We start from the raw sequence: 21075 nt of genomic DNA on the forward strand, positions 1-21075 counted from the left end.
TTCCTGGTTCACTTAATTTCTGTTGTGTATTCCCGAACAGTTAACGATGTATCAATATGTTTTGCTAATAAAGTTTCAAACTAAACCTTTACGTCATTGATTGCCCCGGAAATGTCAGGAATAGTACCGGAAATTCGATTTGTTGTTAGTCTTATATTTGTGTGTTAAGGCATATGTCGTTTGTACCGAGCAGTCAGTTTACCATTAGCCATATGTGTACTGCTTTGATCTGAGATAACAAGACCAGCATAAACTTTGTTCAGCTGAACGTTTTATTCCAAATAGCCCGATTTTTGTGTGCGTAGTCCGACTCACGGCTGTGCTAACTTTAGCCTAGCATTTACGGAATTCGTGCTAGCGAGCTTCATATTGTCTCATTGTCCCACATTATACTCCATTTTCCTGAAAGACATCCAACTAGGACACAATGGCGGTTGTCAACGAAGTCGCCTTGAAGAAAATGTTGAAGGTAAAACCAGTCTTGCTGAGTATCGTAAGTTGTTAGCATGATAGCTAACATAAACGAAACGTTACATGACAGCACAGTAGATTTGCTGTTTCCTGGTATGGCAAATTGCCTTTGAGCGAAACATGTGTTCTAAGTTGTCTGTACTCACTCATTTGATCACTGTCGTCAGTATACGCTGTTGACATTGCTAAGTGTATTTTCCGATGTGCTAACATTATTTAACATACCCATTTAAAACACTAAAGGAATTTTTCAAACTTTTTAAGCCTCTCTTCGGCTTGTTCCGTCTGAACTACAGTACGTTGTAAGGAACTAGTGTGCAGTTAAGACTATTGTGTGCTATTGTGCACTGACATATGTTCTACATGTTTTTTACTCGTCATCAATATTCTTACATCATTTAGATATTGGTTGGTGAACGTTGTATTTCCAGCCTCATTCTTTTGCGTCCAAAACAAATACGCCTCGCTTTTGTTAAGCAAGCTCAGATTGTTTAAACACTGTAGGAAATACAGATTTCCCATTACAATAAACGAATGACTAACTTGTCAAACCTTTCTTCTTAGCTCGAGGCGTTTCTGTTAATATACAAATTCGGGAATACATTCATTGTATCACTCCTCTCTATTTTTTTTGTTATATTCCAGCAATACAAATACAGGGACCTGTCTGTTCGAGAAATCACCAACGTCATCTCTCATTACAAAGACCTGAAGCCCGTAATGGATGGCTATGGTAATAGTATATTCTTTTCAATCTTTATATTCATAGGAACCTGTAAATTCAAACACAAGCCGAAAGTTGCACACGCTCCACTGTGAGTCCAAAATCTAAATTGTACAACCTCGGTGTTGTTTGCCATTAAAGGTTCCATAGTACTTCATTCTTGGGTGACTCGATATACTATATACCAGGGGTGCCCAACATTTTTTTGACTGAAGATCGACTTTTCAAGCAACCGACCTCTCGCGATCGACCCGCTGCTGCATGTGCACGTGTCCACACACGCATGCCATGATGAGCAATAGCCATAATGGCCCAGAACACAAAGATATAGAATATTAATCACAAGCACACAGACACCCTTTTTTTTTTTTTAAATCAATTTTCCCCTAGACCCCCAGCGATCGACTTGGGACCAGTTCACAGGCTACTGGTCGATTGCAATCGACTGGTTGGGCACCTCTGTGCAATACCATAGTAGATGGGATTAGTTTCTTTTCCTCACCGGCTCAACTTGCTTTTCAGTGTTCAACGATGGCTCTACAAGGGACCTGATGAGTTTAACAGGAACAGTCCCTGTAAGCTATAGAGGTACCTACAATGTTCTTATGTGTGTTTTGGACATCAATGTTAAAATTGTGATTCATTATTCTGTTCAGTCATTTGAAGAGCATCCTATGCCAGTCACTGAAACATTTGTCAGCTTTATGCTGGCGTGCTGTATGTTAACAAATGAGAAAAATGGCTTTTAGTATGTCGTTTAGAGGAGATGGTAGATCAATATATGCCTGCATTTGGTAACGTATGTGTGTTTCCACTTAGGCAACGTCTACAACATCCCAGTGTGTCTTTGGTTGCTGGACACGTATCCCTTCAACCCACCAATTTGTTTTGTTAAACCAACCAGCACCATGATGATCAAAACTGGTAAACATATTGATGCCAATGGAAAAATCTACCTACCCTATCTACATGAGTGGAAGCATGTAAGTCTGTTAGCAATAGAGGCCTCATTTGCAAACGTTTTTTTTTTTTTAAGCCACTAGGGCTGGAATTCTGGCCTTATTGGACAACTACCGTAGTTTTGATGGAAACATAAAATTGAGGTCGATGGTGAATACATGGTTGTGTTAACAGGTACCCTGTTTATGTAACTGATATTACTTGCTGGATGTTTGTTCTTGTTATTTTTTTTCATTGTAATTTTTTGAGAGGATTTTTCACCACCTCCTCTTTTTTTTCCAGCCTCACTCAGACCTGTATGGTCTCATCCAGGTTATGATCGTAGTGTTCGGAGATGAGCCGCCAGTGTTTTCTCGCCCAACCACACAAGCACCTTATCAGGCTTTCCAAGCTGCTGGACCTCCGAATCGTGAGTGGTGACTGTATTTTGTTATCCAGTTTAACACCAGGTGGCGCCCTACCCCTATAGCAGTGCACTATTAAAAAGTATTAAAAAGCAGGCACTCAGATGATGTAATTGTGTGTACTCTTCCTCTTACCTCAGCTTCTTACGTACCTGGCATGCCTGCAGTTTCACCTTATGGCCCAAGTCCTAATGCGGGGTAAGATGTTTCACAATCATGGGCATACACTAGCTTTGTGTGACAAGTGTGCTCTGTGGCAGGAGCTGTTTTATTACTTCTCACCATTTATGTTGTATCCAGTGTTACAAAATGCCCCAGTATGATTACTAAGTGTTACTGTATTTCTCTTGCAGAGGCTACCCAGGTTACCAGTACCCAGGGGGCAACTCTTACCCAGCTACTTCTGGTCCGACACACTACCCCGCCCAGACTCCCGTTTCCACAGTGGGTATGTATTAGGTCTAACATCTCTCATCAAGACACACATAGTATGCTGTGTGATGACCATAAAGATTCTAATTCTATTGTTATGTCAAATTCAACAACATAAACATTTCTCATTATGACAATAGTGTTGATGTACTCGAACCTACAACGGGTCACCAACATACATTACGAAGCTACGAACAGCGCGCAAGGTATTTCTTTGTGCAGTCGTAAGAATCTCGTAACATGGTACAAGAAGCGCACCCATTTTCTGCCATATTTTTGTTGTTTAATTATTTTATATACCGTAAATTCCGGGCTACAGACCGCACCTGATTAAGAGCCACATGCTCAGATTTATGAAGAAAAATCTATTTTGTTATTATATGCGCCGCACCATATTATAAACCGCTGGCCAATGAGTAGGCGGGGGTTTGCTTCTGTGAGCAGGCGGCAGGGCCGCAGGCGCTCCGCCTCCGGTGAGGCCGCGGACGCAGAAAAAAAACGCAACAATTTCTTAAGGTTAAAATAATCTCCATATTTTTATGAGCATGATAAATGCATTTGCACAACGAAATTACGCTGAAACACACAATAAGAGGCCAGACAAAGAGAGATCTTGATGCACATTTGCGTAATTACGAGGAGAAATACTGCAGCCCACTAGGCTTTAAATAGAATAATGCAAATCATATAAATGGGAAAAGATGTATGAAATTATTTCTATAGTCAGCCGCTTAAAAATGATCATCGGTGGCAGCTTTAGGACCGATGCTGTGCAGCTCAAAACACAGGTAAAATGTGTTCTCTCGTGGCCGCTTGTTTTCAGTATGACGAAGGAGTCACTTTTTTTATTTACAGTCCGAGTGAGTGGCAAATCAAATGTGCATGGGTCTTTTTGGTTGTCTTTTTACACTGGCTCAGTTCTTCTTGCCGGAGCCTCCACCTTTGCAACATCGACTCGGCTATGCCAAGATTACGGGCAGCAGCTCGATTTCCTTCTTTAACTGCCAGAGTGATCGCTTTTAGTTGAAAAGCTGCATCATATGCTTTTCGTCTGGTATTCTCCATGTTGATCAGGGTTAGAAGAAAGACTGAAATAAGGAAGATGTGATTACCGGTATTTATACAATTTCATTGGACCCCTGTGTACTTCTCATTCATTTTATTGGTCGACTGTTGCCAGGTAACACATTTTTCCCCGCTACGGCAAAAGAGCGAAAATTGTGATTAGTCATAAAATCTCATTGGACCTCAGTGAACTACTCATTCATTTTATTGGTCCATGTTTTTCCCGCGATGGAAAAAAAATAATTAAAAAGCCGCTTCATATTACACGCCGCAGTGTTGAAAGTGTGGAAAAAAGTAGTGGCTTGTAATCCGGAATTTACGGTCGTTGGTTTTGGTTTTTATGTAAATATTGAAGTGAATTTGAATTTGACCTTTACTTGGTGTCCCGTAGGAGAAACTTTTCTCGGAGGACAGGCCCTCCGTGCTGCTACATGCATTGGACAATACATTACAGGCATATGCCCACCCCACACTGCCCTCATGTCTGTCTACCTCCCTCTAATTGTTTGTTAATTAAGCTGATAACCTGGGGTATGAATGAGTCTTTATATCGGTTTAATTTGCAGAGAGGAGTCCCAAACCTCCTTCCTGAGTTTAGCTGTTGTAATTCTGACTTAATGTCTTAGCGTAGTACTAGGCACCTTGGAATAGAACTCCGTCTGAAATCAAAGACCTTATATCTTCAGCATGATCGCAATGCCCTTAATTGCAACAACTGCATCACCTTCCACCCGCCCGCTACCCCACAATGAAGTCCTTTGTTCTGTTGGCAGTGCGTTATGGGCCATTTTCTTGCGGCATGATAAAGTTATTCAGATTAGTTTGGATGCATTTTTTTTGTTAATTGACAGACATGCTTTTGTAAACTTCAGAATCCATTTTGCTGTTACCATCATGAGTTAAATCCTCAAAACGGGCGGGTTGAATATGTTCCCAGAAGCAGCGGTGCTAGCCCAGGCCTTGACTGTATACTCTGTGCTTCACAGATGAACTTGTGTGTTTGGGATCATAAAGCAAATCCTTTCTCTCTCCAGACTTGGGCCTTTCCATCACTTTGGTAGTCTATGTTCCAAAATGTTTGTGGCTCACCTCGATAGTTCTTTGCAAAATCCACTGTGGTCCAAAGCACACAAGTTCATCTGTGAAGCAGGGTGGAGTTAATTTCATGTCTTAGGCTTGGGAGGGGACTCTAAATGATTTATGATGACACCGATCAAATGAAATGACGCTTCTCCATCGTTCTGGGGAGTTAAACGCAATTCAGGCATGTGACCTTCTTAGTGAAACCCTCTCACCCTGAGCCTGACTTTGGTGGCATGCTGAACCGACAGCAAAAGGTCATCTGATGTAACTAGAGTTGGGAGCAAGAAAGGCCAACGGGACGCACAGTGTGAGCCTGGAGTCGAAGGAAGCGAGTCCTCTCTGCTTATGTGCGCAATATTTGCGGAGGTCACAGTCACTCCACACAAAGACTGACCTGTGATCAGCTGTTTGGAAGCAGTAGTGAAACGCCAGTGGACTGTCTGCCATCTGGAGGACTTTTGGTGGTCGCCTATATTTAGTCGTGGAGGGGAAATGCGAATCAGCTCTGACACTTGTAGTGCTGATTCAAAACTGGACTGTACATGCTGTAGTTTTGACTCCAAAGATACTTGTCTGTGCTTAGGATGATTCTTTGTGTGGGGGGTCCTATTGTGTTGACAATGTACGAGAAATAATTATATTTCACATGCTTTCATAAATGGGTTGATGGAACCCACCTTTTTTTTTCATCTACCGGTATTTAAGAAAAAAAAAATCAAAGTAATGCATCACAAGAACCTACGTGACGAGCTAAAAATGTCAAGTGTAAGCGGAATTGAATAGACCAAGCCAGACTTGGCATAGTGCCGAAATTGACCTGTGAGAGGCATCATGAGTCCCCTGAGAAATTCCGACAACCAGGCGGTGGGGGGTTGAAGATTGAAGAGAAACAAGAGGCTCAATGTGAGGTTTTGGGGCAAGTATGTTCTCACAGGTAAAAGAAAAGGCCCCTCCTTTCTTCAAACCAGCCCACCAGTTTTTACATTTGCAAAAGTCGTTGATTTAGCAGTTTTTCCTAAAATTGTCAAGTCAAATGTATTTATCTTTTCTGGACAAATCCACTGCTTGGAGTCCACATCTCATTTGTTTCCAATTTGTATTTGTCTTCTCTTTTCATAATGTCCTTCTAAAACCGGATACCATTCAGAGATAAATGTATTGAAAAATGTGACATGAAAACACCAAATGGCCTTTTTCATTTGAAATGAGGTCTTGTGAGATGCATGAATATCATGCACTATGTTGACTAATCAAAGCTGCTTTTTTTTCCTGACAATGGAACTCCACTGTGGAGAAAAAAAAGGGAGGCGACAGAAAACGTTTGAAGTAAACGGGACTGGTTTAAAACGAGTGCCACTTTGTTTAGGTTCCAACAGAGATGGCACCATCGGCGAAGACACGATCCGTGCCTCGCTGATCTCCGCTGTTAGTGACAAGCTTCGCTGGAGGATGAAAGAGGAAATGGACAGGGCTCAGGCCGAGTTGGATGCCCTTAAGCGAACAGAAGAAGACCTCAAGAAGGGCCACCAGAAACTGGAGGACATGATCTCCCGATTGGACCAGGAAGTGGTAATCTTATTTTTTGTACTGTATATATACAGTATTTCCCAGAAATGCGCTGTTTGTCATTATTGATGCATCTGTGAACGCAACTATTATTGAATCAGTTTGCTTTTTAAAATGTAAATTACGGGGACTACCTTTGATCCTGTTTCCTCAATTGTTCTGCCTTGGTCAAATGGCATAGAAGAGCTTGTTTTGGGGTGGTGCCTTCGGAAAAGTCAGTCTTGCCACCCAGATGTGCACGTGACGTCATTGTGAAAAGTTTACCATTCCGTAGTGGGTGGGTCTGGAAAGGCTTTCACCGTACTGTTCACTCGGCGGTTCTAACATCCAACCAAATATTTTTGGACCAGGCTGACGTCGACAGGAACATCGAGTTGCTGAAGCGCAAGGACGAGGAGCTGACCGAGGCCCTGGAGAAGATGGAGAACCAGTCGGAGAACAATGACATCGATGACATCATTGTTCCGACGGCCCCCCTGTACAAACAGATCCTGAATCTGTACGCTGAGGAGAACGCCATCGAGGACACCATCTTCTATCTGGGAGAGGCCCTCCGCAGGGGGGTCATAGACCTGGAGGTTTTTCTCAAGGTGGCCATTTCAACACAATTTGGAGATACTGACACATAGTCCACAGTGTTTTGTGTGTACGGGTCTATCAGTGTTGATTCTTTTCCTCTCTTATTGCAGCACGTACGCGTTCTGTCCAGAAAGCAGTTCCAGCTCCGCGCCCTCATGCAGAAAGCCCGTAAGACCGCCGGCCTCAGCGACCTCTACTGAGCGAGACGCAGACATGTCTTCAGGCCCCGTGGTTCTCTTTCTTCTCCCTCTGTGCCGTTTCCCATCTTTTATGGACCGCCGGGTTGTTTAAACACTCCTAAGATTTGTCGTCGTGAACTGGATTAAACCAAATGCTTGAGAGATTTCCCCCAACACGCACGTAATGACACCATTGATATATGTGTACTGGAGGCTATCTATTAGCCAGGCAGCCTTGTTTGTTGAGTAAGCACAAAATTTCGGGGGCCTCGCGGTTGAGACACCCAAAGTCATGAAAAGGTTAAGCTCCGATATAAATACCCAAAGTGGTTAACCTTAAGAAGACCCTTGATTTAGTGCTGTGTGCAGCCTGAGCCACATTCAGAAGGCTTTTTTTTCTATTATGGATATGCTTTAAACCATGAACCTGTTTTGCTTCTCACTCATGTTTTGCCTCTCTTTCCACTTTCATTGTATGTGTCAGCTGCTCAGGTTAGCCCTCACATTTGAGTGTTCAGCTGCATTAACCAATCGTGTACAGTAGCTCTTCTACTCTGTACAGTATCTCTCTTGAGGACGTTTTTACAAAGTATATTCACTATTTTTTATTTTTACTGTTCACTCTGTTGTTTCTGCTGAGAAGTTAGTTCTCTATCAACCATTTTTGTAAAGGTTTTTGAGTGTTATAGGGTACAGAAGAGCCTATTATACTAATCAGATGTTAAGTTATGACAACACCTCTCATTTAACTTAGCCTTCTACTAAATGCACTTTGAAATGTATCATAGAGTATCTGCTGTTATTATTTGTTTCCAATTAAACCATAGATCATCTTTTGTATCTGTAGATTTATGTAAATCCGTTCAAATTAAAGACTGATTTGATGGCAAATCAACAAGATTTTTATTTGCGCTTCAGCAGGTCACGGTGACTACGCCTTTCTACGCTCTATGAATTTAAGTCGACTCAAACTGAATTGCTAATGTCACAAAAACATGTTCTGCCTGCCATGTCGCTGGCTTTGGTGAAGATTTCTTGTCAATTAAATATCTGTTAATAAATTGGATAATTTCACACAACACACCCGGTAACATCTCATAAAATTAATTCTGTCCGGCAACCCTGGTTTGGGAATCGCTGTTCTTTAGTGCTTGACCTCATTGGTCTTGTAGCGCACATAGAGACATGCTTTCACGTTGTCGTTCACACCAGAAGATAATTTAGAGTCTTCAAATTATTTTTTCCAGTCATGACCATACTTCATAGTTGGCTGTAACCTTTGAAAGTCATACTGCAAAAAACATGAACTATGTGAACAGGACTTTTTATTGTTACCCTGGCATACAAACTTCTTGTTATCAATCAAATTAAAGTGAACAGGCAGAGAAGTGAGGGTCTAGTTTCCGTATCTTGGCTTTATTTGATGCTGCAGTACATAAAAATATGTCCAGATACAGTGATTCGGTATGATAAATAATACTTGAAACAATAAATATCGATCATCTGCAGTAACGGGTGTAGAGGAAATAACACCATTACACTTTGTTAATGTCCTTTAGAGTTTATGTGGGGAAAAATAAATACATTTCTCTTCCAGAAGATTAGGTTGTGCAAACAACATATGTTGATTTCCATTCAGTAGCATCCTGACCCATACAAGGAGCGTAGTGAATTTCTCTTGACTTATCAGTGCACTTGTGGTCATGTGTGGAGAAGACCTTAGATTACTATGACATCAGTTGGACAGGAAGCCTCCCCCCACTGAGAATGGAATGTCTCTATCAGACTTAAAAAAACAAAAACCCACACATACTGATGCGTGAACAAAAAAACAGACATTCCAACCATTACACAAAGCAGACAAGGAGTGTGTGACAGAAGCCATAACAGTGCACAGTAACAGCGTACTTGTAGGATTTTAGACTAACGTTCCCAAATGTCAACACAAGCTGATGCTAACAGCTAAATAGTTGTGTTTCTGGTTAGACGTACAATGATGGGAGCAGACGACACCTATTCTTGGTTAATATCTGAAAGTAACTTCCACTTTTTGTGGTCTTCATGGAGGCCATTTGCCACAGCGGGACACAGAAAAATACAAGGGAGTCGCTTGGGCTTAATGCAAAGTGTTTTGTGACGTTTAGTTTGGGGTCGAGGTGGCCACGGACCACGGGGCGCTGCGCTGTTCACAGAATGAGCTCCTTCTGGACGGCCCACAGCGTCTCGGCGCTCTTCACAAGCTGCTGCTGCTCCTCGGGCTTCAGGGTCATGTTGATGACGTCCGACAGGCCCGTGTTGCCCAGGACGCAAGGGACGCTCAGGAAGACCTCCTCTTGCACGCCGTACATCCCCTGCCGAACAACACACGCATTAATTGTGACATATTTCTCACAATCCTATAAGAACCACGCAAGGACCGTCGCCACTTTTATTGATTGAATGGGTGCACAAAAACAGCTCTTGTGGAAGAGCTTGTTTGATTGTGTACCTAATGAAGTGTCCTTACCTTGATGAGTGTGGACACAGGGTGAACTTTGTGCATGTTTTTGGTGATGCTTGCCACCAGGTCAGCCACAGACATCCCGATGGCCCATGAAGTATAACCCTTCAGCCGGATCACCTCATAGGCCCTGCAGCACACGCACACATTGTCAAGATGTGACGCAATTTTGCACATTTTGAAATGCCGACATTTTTCATATGAGCAGTGTTGATAACGTGATGTTGATATGGTATTATTGCCTCTAATCTCAGATCAGGAAGCCTATTGTCCTGCCATAAGAACACTACGTGTGAGGCAGAAAAGTCACGTTTAGGTTTGGACATTGCATCATAAAACGAACCTATTGCTGCAATCTGAACGTTGGCAGTTGGTTGTGGAGATACTAAAGTCTAAGCGGAAGCTCAGAGGGGATAGAGTTTGTTGACCTCCCACTGCACATAGGACAAGCCCTTTCACTGTCCAAATACAACGATGAAAAAGTGGATCCAGGCACTCAGGCATAAGGCAGGAGGACAAACTAAAAGCCTTTAATACACAATGGCTATGCCATCGTGTCTGCACTGACCAGCCCTCCTTAGTACAACAATGACATTAAGAGGCAAACTCGCTTTAAAACAAAATGTTATTTCTTGGCTTTCAACACAGCAGGAGACTCCGCCATTTCTTTCTATTGTTTCTACTGTGACTGTTTTATTGCTTGTGAATTATGTTATGTTCATCTGTCTTCTATTTGATTTATACGTACAGCACGTTGTTTCAGCTGCCGTTGTTTTTAAATTACTCCGTAAAAGAAATTAAGTTGAACTGAGTTGTTATGTACAATATAAGTGCTGATATACAGTCGTGACTGTATTAACATAGGGGTGGGGAAAATACAGCCACATTCTTCTTTGAACCAGCCATCAATCATTTACAAAGCATTTTACAAACATTCACATTTTGTTACATGTTCAAATTCCTCACTCGGGATGGTCAGCGACACTGATTTCAATTGTGGACTTTCAATTCAACTTTCCCGCTATCGCAGAGAAACGGGGGGAAATGCAAGTACATGATGAGTTGCGACAAAAACTACTCACCCATCAACCACCATTCTGTGCACCGCCTTCCAGTCTTCGCTATCTCCTTCAGCCCCCATTTTAGGGTTGAGGTCCTGAAGACTGACGCCGGCCACGTTCACGCCACTCCACACAGGCACTAAGAGAAGCCAAATAGCTCAGATAAAGTCAAATTTAATTTCTGGCCACACACAGGATGCTAAATTTAAGCTGCGCCCGTATATCGGCTCCCATTTTATTTATAGTGAGGAGCCACATACCACTGGAGTCCCCGTGCTCTCCGATGATCCAGCCGTGGCAGCTTGAAGGGTGGAGGGATAGTTTCTCTCCCATGAGGTGACGGAAGCGGGCCGTGTCCAGGTTGGTTCCAGAGCCGATGACGCGGTGACGGGGGAAACCGCTCAGCTTCCAAGCAACGTAGGTTAAGATGTCCACTGAGAGGGGAAAAAGGGACAATACGATGAGTTGACTGGGTACAACCCCTGGCGAATTCAGTTGTTTCAATTTGTAGAAAAAAAAAAAAAAAAAGCAGATCACAGACATGACACAAAACTCAAGTCATTTTAAATGGAAACCTTTCTGACTTGGATGGCTGAGTGGTTAACACGGTTGACTTTCAACATGGGGATTCAAGGTCCAAATCCCAGTCAGGGTGGTGGATGGCCCATCCATGGACCCAGCATCGGCTTAACTATTTCTCCCAATTCGGGTTCCCTTTGACTCGGCGGTTTTAAGAATGTGAGGAGATTTGCGAAAGCAAATCAAACATGTCGACTTTCATGACGCTTGCTAACATCAGTACCAAAATTTCAAATTTGCATATATAATCAACAAAAGAGACATTGTAAGCATTTTCTTGTGACCAAAACTCTCATTACAGTAACTTAAGACAAAAGTCGAATCAACCATTATTCTTGACTTGATATGGTTTCACAATCCGAATGGCCCTCCAAGGGAAATAGTAACTACAATGTGGCCCACAACAAAAATGAGTTTGACATCCCTGCCTTAAGTGGTAAACACATGCTATATAAAATGGTCCTGGTAGCACAGTTTTTTTTCTTCAATGAAGTGTAAATGCATAAAGGGCAGAGAAGGATCAAGCCACACTATCTGTTGCTCCGGATGGGAATGAATAGTGTCTCTCAAGTGTCCTTCCTTACCTGGGTTCGAGACAACCATCAGGATACAGTTGGGGCTGTACTTGACAATGTTGGGGATGATAAACTTGAAGATGTTGACGTTGCGCTGCACCAGATTGAGGCGACTCTCTCCCTCCTGCTGACGCGCGCCGGCAGTCACCACGACCACCCTGGAGCCGGCAGTCACGCTGTAGTCTGGAGAATTCAAACACACGCGATTTATAGATTGCCAGATAGTTGTTGTTCTCGTCCATTTGGTTTGTTGTCCTCTTTTCACCTTTGTCCCCCACAATCTTGTGCGCTTTCAGGAAGAAGGAGCCGTGTTGCAGGTCCAATGCTTCGCCTTTCAGTTTGTCCTCCATCACGTCCACCAGCGCCAGCTCATCACAAAGATCCTAATTAGCAAATAACAGTAGGTACACGTTTAAGAGTGAGAACGAGTACGAGATCGTCATTTGTGCTACAGGAAATTATCAGATTTGACTAAATTAGTTATCTTTAGTCATCTATGTATACTGTGAGGCGGAACAATTGACGACTCGTCCCATATCTGGTGAAAGGTACAACGAACCTGTGAATTCATCTGTTGCCATTTGTCAGAAAAAAATCAGAGCTTTGTATTCAACAAAACAAGCCCAGATTTATACGCAGTAAATAAATTTGCGAGTAAATTGAGTGTATCCTGGTGACGTAATCATATCCATACAAGAGGCTACGATATTATCAGGATATGTACTGTACCTCACCATATAATTCTCACAATATAGTGTGGTAGGGTGAGGGGGTGGGGGCTATATATAAAAAAGTTCATGATACTGTATAAAGACTCATGATATTGTTTTAAAAAAAAGGACGTAAGATTGAAAAAAGAAAGCACAGTATTGTGTTTTTGGACATATTAACATCATTGACAAAGAATTGGCTTGGCCAGTCAAATTGTCTATTAGCTCAACAGCGCAAAGTATTATGGTTTATGTAGTTCACAATGCTGTGTCCAGCTGAAGTGGGCGATAAGTAATTTTTTAATGGAGGTGTGTTGCTCTGACCTTAACGCAACGACAATACTGGGGCAATTTTAGTCTTGCAGTATTGCCGTTATCGTCACATCCCTAGTGGACATGAATATATTTTTTGGAGAGTGGTGTGCCATGGCTCAAGAAAGGCTTCACTGCTCTAGAGTGTGCGCTATCCATTATCTAAATTACAGAGAGGCCCGCTTAAAATTCCAAAAGAGTAATTGGAAAGCCCAAGAGCCGCATCACACATTTTCATGCTGCCCAGCTTTTGCTTATCGAAAGCAAGGGCCATCTTCCACAGTGGCTCCATTATTCCACCGCTGGCACCGATTCAGCAAACAGAGAGTGAGAGGCCAATCGATACTGTGTGCATATGGCTGACGAGACACCAGACAATTGGCAATGGCATAAACTACAAGGAAAACATGTTTGTTTTTTTAGTAAAACAAAAGTAGCCCATTCCATATAACTGATAGTAAACAGGAACTATAATGCAACCAGTATCTCTATTCTACTGTTGTGTTTTTTGTTTGCCTTGGTGTATCGCTGCATTGTATGACACCAAGACTGTCACGTAGCACGGTGGTGGTGGACCCCAAAAAGCAGGCAGGAGGGAGGAGCAGGGTGTATTTGAAGAATTGTATTTAAAACAAAAAACTAAATCCAAACCAAACGAAGTCCAAAGTATCAAACAAAACCCATGACTAAAACTAAAACATAACAATGAACTAAACATAAAAGAAGCCAACAGCAAACAGCAACACACACGACAGTAGCAAAAAGCAACAATGACCCGACACCGAGTGTTCGGGCTGGGAGTCCTTTTAAAGGCCTGATTACCTATGACCAACAGGTGTGCAGCTGCCAGGGGAGCCCTACAGTGCCACCTGTTGGTCCCTAAACCGAATCATGACAAAGACGTGCTTGCAATGTTAATCTTCTGACTTAAAAACATAATCAGGTATTGCAAGTCAACACCACTGCAAAGCACATCATCAATAGTGTTATATTCACAATCAGATGCTCACTGCACACATTCCTGTCTCGCTGGGGGGGTTGTCTCTTACCTTGAGCAGAACACTCATGGCTGTGGCCATGCCCACCATGCCGACGCCCACCACCGTCACCTTGTTCCTGCTGCTCCCTGGCTCCTCCTTCAGCACTTGGGTGATCAGTTTGTCTTTGGTGGCCATCTGTGGAAAGAAAAGTGAAAATGGATCTGCTAAATGGCAGCCAAATGGACATAGGTGGTGCTGAAACGCAAACAAGGGGGTTTAAATTCTTTCGGGACATTAAGATATCCTTTATTTGTCCCGCAATGGGGAAATTTACAGTCAGAGTTCAGAAAGGAAACCACTAGGTAGGGAGAGGGGGAAAAAAAACACGCTCGAACTATCCTCTTCTGAGGATAATTTAAGTCCAGGATAAAAAAATAAAAATAAAATAATAAATAAATAAATATATATATATAATAAAAAATGTTCTATATCTTAATTGTTCATTACTGTAGCATGTTGCCAGTGGTTTAGAACAACAGCGTGAGCAGCCCAGAGGCCTGGTGGTTAGTATGTTCGATTTCAGGCCTTTCTGTGTGGAGAGTATATGTTCTCCCTGAACTTGTTCCTCGGTGCAATGTGAGCATAAACGCTAACTTGTTCGTCAAACTGTGCCCTGCGATTGTCTGGCTACCAGTGGAGGGTGGAGCCTCCCTCTCAGCCAGCGTCAGCTCACTCGCTATATTAATGCGGACAAGCACTGTAGAAAATGGACGAATGTTTCAGAATGGGATCGGCTCCAAGCTTACCCTCGACACAAATGAGGACAAACTCTATACAAAATAGGTGGGCTTGATTGCATCCAACTAAAAGGCTCGTTCAGGATAAGCCAAAGGCAAAAAATGAGTAACAGCGCTCTGACTGACTGTTTACAAACTATGAATCACAATAATAAACATATTGTTATGAATGTCTTTTGTAACGGTGTACACCTGTCACTTGCTACCACAGATATTTCCATTGTTTTTTTTTTGCTGAGCGTTCTCATTGATTCCCGGAGTCTCACTTCACCAGATCTCCATAGCAACCACTGCCTGGACAAGACCTCCCTGCTTCGAAACGGCTCTAGAGAGACACCGGTAATTTCTCAGGAGGGGAGGGAGGCAGTGGGGGATCATGTGTACGTGCAGCACAGCCTATCCCCCAGCTGACGTCACACACACAATACTATTTATGGTTCCTAGAGCGTTCACTACTTACAAGCAGTTGCATGTGGAGGGTTACACTCTAATGTGGAGAGTTCACACACAATCGCAGGATATACTGGGAAGGATGTCAGACCTTTCTGTCTCTGAGAGGTGTGCTGGGTTTCAACAAAAAAACTTTTAATCACTTTCAGCACAGACGTACACTGCCACTGACAGCTTACTGTTTTAATAGTACCTTTTGTTGTATACTTTTGGGTGAAATATGTCGGGCAATCAATCATTATCACTCTTTGAAGTATGTCTATATGTGACTTCCAACAAATAGTGAATTCATGAAAGACATGCATACATACAAAAGAAGGAAACCATTACACAAAAACAGCTATCATCGCATACCAGGGTGGGCTCATCGTGGTATTGGGAAAACAACCAAAAGTCTCTTCGATACCACATGGGTGGAACAATTCACATTTAAATTCAGCATGTCATGTTTGTAGCGTCCAGATTAATGATACGGGTCTCTATGCTGTGCGTTAGGTGCATTTGGTCAAACGGGAATTTCAAGATGGGAGACCACTGCCAGGGAAGAGGAGGAGGGGCGCCTCCATTTTACACTTACTGGACGTGTGATACTGCAACACGCAATGTCCCTCTGTGGCGATGCAATCAGTTTAATTTTGTGTTAAGACCCTCTAGGATGGCAGGGCAAATAATATAAACTTCGGAAGTGGATATCATTTATATATACACTGTCGGCAACAAGTGGGAATTCACTTTATGATCCTGACGAGACTTAGTAGGTACCGCATCCAAGTCATGTGTTGTAATATAGTATAGTACAATATATAACAGGCCCCAGGAAAAAAATCACAAGAAACATGACAGTGTTACAAATATTATACATAGATAGATAAATATGACATGCAAGCATGTAAGCAAGTGTATCACATCCTTTCCCGGTTGAAATAAACGTTATATTCCCGGAAATCACCTTTACTTTTATCCCCGTTTAAAAACACGAGCTGGTTTATACAGTAGATTTTTAATTTGTCTTACCGTTTATGCTTCGGTGTGAAGGCTGGAATGCTTCTCGTAGCGTTGCCTTGGTTGCTGTCGCAATTCTCCCGCAGAAGGGGTACCGCTGGGGGGAAGGCTTGGATTGCAATTTAAACATCCTTCACGCCCCCTCCCTCCTCCCCTTCCTTGATGACGTTTGCGCATACAAATGAGAAAAAGTAGACAAGGGGCGCGGCCACCGGATAGTGTGCGTGCTGGGTGTCACGTCTTTGGCAGGATGCGGAAGAAAGTTGTGTGATTCAGCCTGAAGAATTTCTAAATGCAATTAGCGGCAGGGGCACCGGTGTTCGAACGGGAATCCTGAACGGAACACGTGGGAACGAACCCACAATACGAACCAATTTAACACTGCCTTGCGTCCACAGCACATGTGAAATGTCTGTACAACATTGAGCAATTGAGTGACGATTTCTTTCGTCATCGTAGGTAAAAATGTGGCCAGCCCCCGTGTGTGTGTGTGTGTGTGTGTGTCTACCCATCTATCTAGTGTGTAACTGAATGTTATGTATGTAAGCTTATGTTAAATTATTAATTATTTTCATTTTATATTTGAGCATTATGTTCTTTTGTGTTACATTTCTCTGGTGGGAGGGGGAAGAATGTAAGACTATGTTAAATTATTAATTATTTTCATTTTATATTTGAGCATTATATTCTTTTGTGTTACAGTTACCTAGGTTATACTGTATTCCGTTTAATAATTGCTCAAACAAGTTTATGTTGATATAATCTGATTGGTTAAGGAAACCAGGAAGTGTTTTGTGTTTCCGGGAAGGAGGTTGTGTTCTCGTTCGTTCGTTCGGAGGTGCAGACGGGGGAAAATAAAAAGCTGCCTTCAAAGGATTCCATCTCTCCTTTTGCCCATTTTTAAAGTAGAGCTATCCACTACAAAACAGCGAACCCTTCAACTTACATGTATATGCAACATCGACTACTACACTATCATGAAAAAAGCTCAATTTTGTCTGACTGCCAGAAATGGTGTCTGTGATTGTGTGATTAACAGAGGGGCATAATACGATATTGTTTTCAATTTAACTGTTTTAACCACTACGTTAAACAAGATTCTCATTGTTTCAATGCAATATATAAGATCAACTAAAACTTAAAATAAATATTGTATATCAAATACTTAAGTAACCATTTGAGATCAATAAAAGGTAAACCCACACATGAAAAACGTTTGAGTTGGGAAAAACATACGCGTTTTCTCAATTTTCTTGTAATGTAGACCTTTTACCAACTTCTGGTGTATTTCCCCTACAAATACAGAAGATAAATAAACCCTACACCCATACCCATATGGCTACAATTTTAAAAGGCAAATGAATTGAAATATGAACAAACATGAAATAAATTATTCAAATTAAATCGAATTATCTGACAAAAGCAGAATTACAGCGCTAACACATTTTTTCAAGAACGCGTGTGTACCTAATGAAGGGTGTGCTGGCCCGCCAAGCAACATTTTTGTGATTTATTTCCATCATTTGCTTGATCAGTGCGGCTTTTGCGCCCCCAACTGTTAGCTTTTAGTAAGGACAACATAAAGGACATCTGGCGTAACAAAGTTGCTTCATCATTGCCCTTCGTTCCTTTTATCCAGCGGCCTACTGTCGTGTTACAAGTACTGTAGTTACAACACCGCCATTCCTTGAATTCATTTGCTCTCTACGGTGTGACAGAGTTGAGTAATGACTGAGTTAAACCATAACTGCTCTGACAAGTTGCATGACTTCCTGACTTCATCATGGCTGTCAATCATGGAACTCGAACCATTCGTAATTATGTACACCAGAATTAGAACTATGACTAGTGTCATGAGCATTTGTTTGATGTCCTTGCTATCAGTTTTTAGGATACTCTGAAGATTATATCCCTTTTCAGGTCCATCTAGCAGTGTATTCTCCGTTTTCACGTCAAAACAGTTCAACGCACTAACTAGTGGAACATGTCTTACTATACACTCTAGTAATGCCCGCGCTCACACTCACACCGAGGGACAATTTGGAGTGTTCAATCAGCCTGCCATGCATGTTTTTGGAACGTGGGAGGAAACCGGAGGACCCGGAGAAAACCCACGCAGGCACAGGAAGAACATGCAAACTCCACACAGGAAGGCCAAAGCTGGAATTGAACCCCGTACCTCTGCACTGTGAAGTCGACGTGCTAACCACTCGACTACCGCCGCCCATCAACCAATGGCTCAATAAAAGCAGTTCACCAGAAGATGGTGCTATCATAAAGCTTAGAGAATATGGATTTCAAAACGTACTCTATGATCAACACTAATGCATTAATTTGTTGTAGAGATCGAAATAACTAACAGTAGAAAGAAGAATCTGTCAAGGCCTTGCCTTTGTCAAAGCTATGAGTATTCATTTATTGTCGAAGTTGTCCTAGATGCCACGATAACAGCCACATTCTCCTGTATTACCTCTATACATTTTTGAATTAAGGTGTATTGTGTCCTCGACCTTTGAAAGTTGCTGCTCTATGAGTTATGGTAGTTGCCACAGCTCTTTGTTTGCTTACCTTTTGTCATGGTGATGGTCCTGTTCTTGCACTTATAGTTAAAAATAAAACAGCATCCCTGCATCATCAAAGAGAACAAGCCATTTTCAACAGATAGATTACGGAATAATATGAGCAAGATGATCGTGACCTGACATCAGAGATATGGACAAACAATCATTCACATTCACACTGACATCTATGGACAAAATAGAGCATGGGTCACCAACACGGTGCCCGCGGGTCTCCTCTACGGACCACATGAGTAGCTCACAGGCCTCACACTTGCTGAGATTTATCATAGATAGAAATAAATTAGCGCACATATTTATCTGTTTCTTGGCTTGTTTATTTTCATATTTCGTGATGAGATTTTTGTCCCTTTCAAGGTGATTCAGCTGGGCAGGTATGCAGCGCCCTGGTGCCCTCGATTGACGAGCCACCGCAGCTTCTTAGCATTGTTCAAAATTTCCTGGACTCTCTCCCTGCTACTTGTCTTGATTTTCATCTGCCTCCTTCCGGAATGTGAGACAAAATCTATCCCTACTAGCCTTGCGAGACACCAAATGCTAGTGTGTCATGTTAGCTCCTCCATTCACTCTACAGGGTCAACACTTTGCTCTTGCGCAGATCATTGGGACCACAGTGTGTCTGCTTGGGAGTGAAAGTATACACCCCTCGCTGCTTGCTCTACACCGTACAGCAATCTAATCACCTCCGCACACCTGCCCCCTCTGTTTAGAATTGGGGCCAATGAACACAGAGCCATCAATCATGTGACGCTTAACTCACGATTCACACTGTTTGCGGTTTCTTGATTAATTTGTCTCACTCTCTTCAACGCCTCCTTATCTCACCTTCCTTCCCATCTACTCCACCTTCCTCGCTCCCTTTGACTTTTTTTTTCTGGGCCCTAACACTCTGCTTGCGATTGAGAACATCCCTGCTGGAGCTCCTTTTATTACCCACCCGCACCCAGATTAAGGCGGGTAATAATATAGCAATCAACAGCAATTACACACTGATAAACCCAGGCACATCTCTGCTGTGTACAACAACAAAAGTGACACTTTTACACAAATTAGATGTATTTTAATGTAGGATGAAAGGGTGCGTGACTGTACGTATATTTGCATGTGTTAGCGAAGTAGGGCAAATTCATTGTACCTTGTTTTGCCTGCAGTCCCAATCCCTTCCTTATTATCACGACTAAAATAAAACCCCAGTTCCCTGCAGGTCATAATTAGGTGCTAGTTAAAGCTCGATTGGACAGATTGTATCCACATCTGTGAAGTTATTATTGAAAAATATGTGCACCAGTGAAGTACAAAGTACAGCGGAGCAAGTGAATGATGAAACATCAAATACAGTCCAGTGATCTTGTCACTGGTTGAGTTTATATGCAGGTATACAGTATATACAGGTATATATATATATATATATATATATATATATATATATATATATCCATCCATCCATTCTCCGAACCGCTTGATCCTCACTAGGGTCGCGGGGGGTGCTGGAGCCTATCCCAGCTGTCTTCGGGCAGTAGGCGGGGGACACCCTGAATCGGTCGCCAGCCAATCGCAGGGCACACAGAGACGAACAACCATCCACGCTCACATTCACACCTAGGGACAATTTAGAGCGTTCAATCAGCCTGCCATGCATGTTTTTGGAATGTGGGAGGAAACCGGAGTACCCGGAGAAAACCCACGCAGGCCCGGGGAGAACATGCAAACTCCACACAGGGAGGCCGGAGCTGGAATCGAACCCGGTACCTCTGCACTGTGAAGCCGACGTGCTAACCACTGGACTACCGGGCCGCCGCATGCATATATATATATATGCATATATATATATATATATACACACTGTGTGTGTGTGTGTGTGTATATATATATATATATATATATATATATATATATATACACACACACACACACACACACACACACACACACACACACAGAGCGCAGGGTTCAAAAAGGATGTTTAAATATAGATATATGAACTAATTTATTATATTACTTGACTGCAAAATTCTCCCAAATTCTGGTGAAAAAAGATATCTTTCTCTCAATGGTTCCATGTTGTTA

At 42.3% G+C, this 21075-nt stretch overlaps 2 protein-coding genes across 2 annotated transcripts; one reads left to right on the forward strand and one right to left on the reverse strand.

Moving 5' to 3' along the window:
- The first annotated feature begins 111 nt into the window (after nucleotides 1-111).
- tsg101a (tumor susceptibility 101a) lies at nucleotides 112-8354 on the forward strand. The gene is made up of 10 exons (XM_086108359.1): nucleotides 112-469; nucleotides 1117-1204; nucleotides 1718-1783; nucleotides 2015-2178; nucleotides 2438-2564; nucleotides 2700-2757; nucleotides 2913-3007; nucleotides 6506-6708; nucleotides 7056-7295; nucleotides 7395-8354. The coding sequence occupies exons 1-10, from the start codon at nucleotides 428-430 to the stop codon at nucleotides 7482-7484; spliced, it is 1173 nt and encodes a 390-aa protein (XP_085964485.1). The 5' UTR covers nucleotides 112-427; the 3' UTR covers nucleotides 7485-8354.
- A 504-nt stretch (nucleotides 8355-8858) lies between these two features.
- ldha (lactate dehydrogenase A4) lies at nucleotides 8859-16599 on the reverse strand. Its single transcript, XM_086108360.1, has 8 exons — nucleotides 16442-16599; nucleotides 14250-14375; nucleotides 12444-12561; nucleotides 12188-12361; nucleotides 11285-11458; nucleotides 11046-11163; nucleotides 9970-10093; nucleotides 8859-9814 (listed from the first exon to the last, which is right to left on the reverse strand). Exons 2-8 carry the CDS (start codon nucleotides 14373-14375, stop codon nucleotides 9650-9652), a joined length of 999 nt encoding a protein of 332 aa, XP_085964486.1. The 5' UTR covers nucleotides 16442-16599; the 3' UTR covers nucleotides 8859-9649.
- Nucleotides 16600-21075: the final 4476 nt, after the last annotated feature.

This window comes from Hippocampus guttulatus, chromosome 4, assembly GCF_054856545.1.
Source record: "Hippocampus guttulatus isolate MCC_2025c chromosome 4, RoL_Hgut_1.0, whole genome shotgun sequence".
Lineage (NCBI taxonomy): Eukaryota > Metazoa > Chordata > Actinopteri > Syngnathiformes > Syngnathidae > Hippocampus > Hippocampus guttulatus.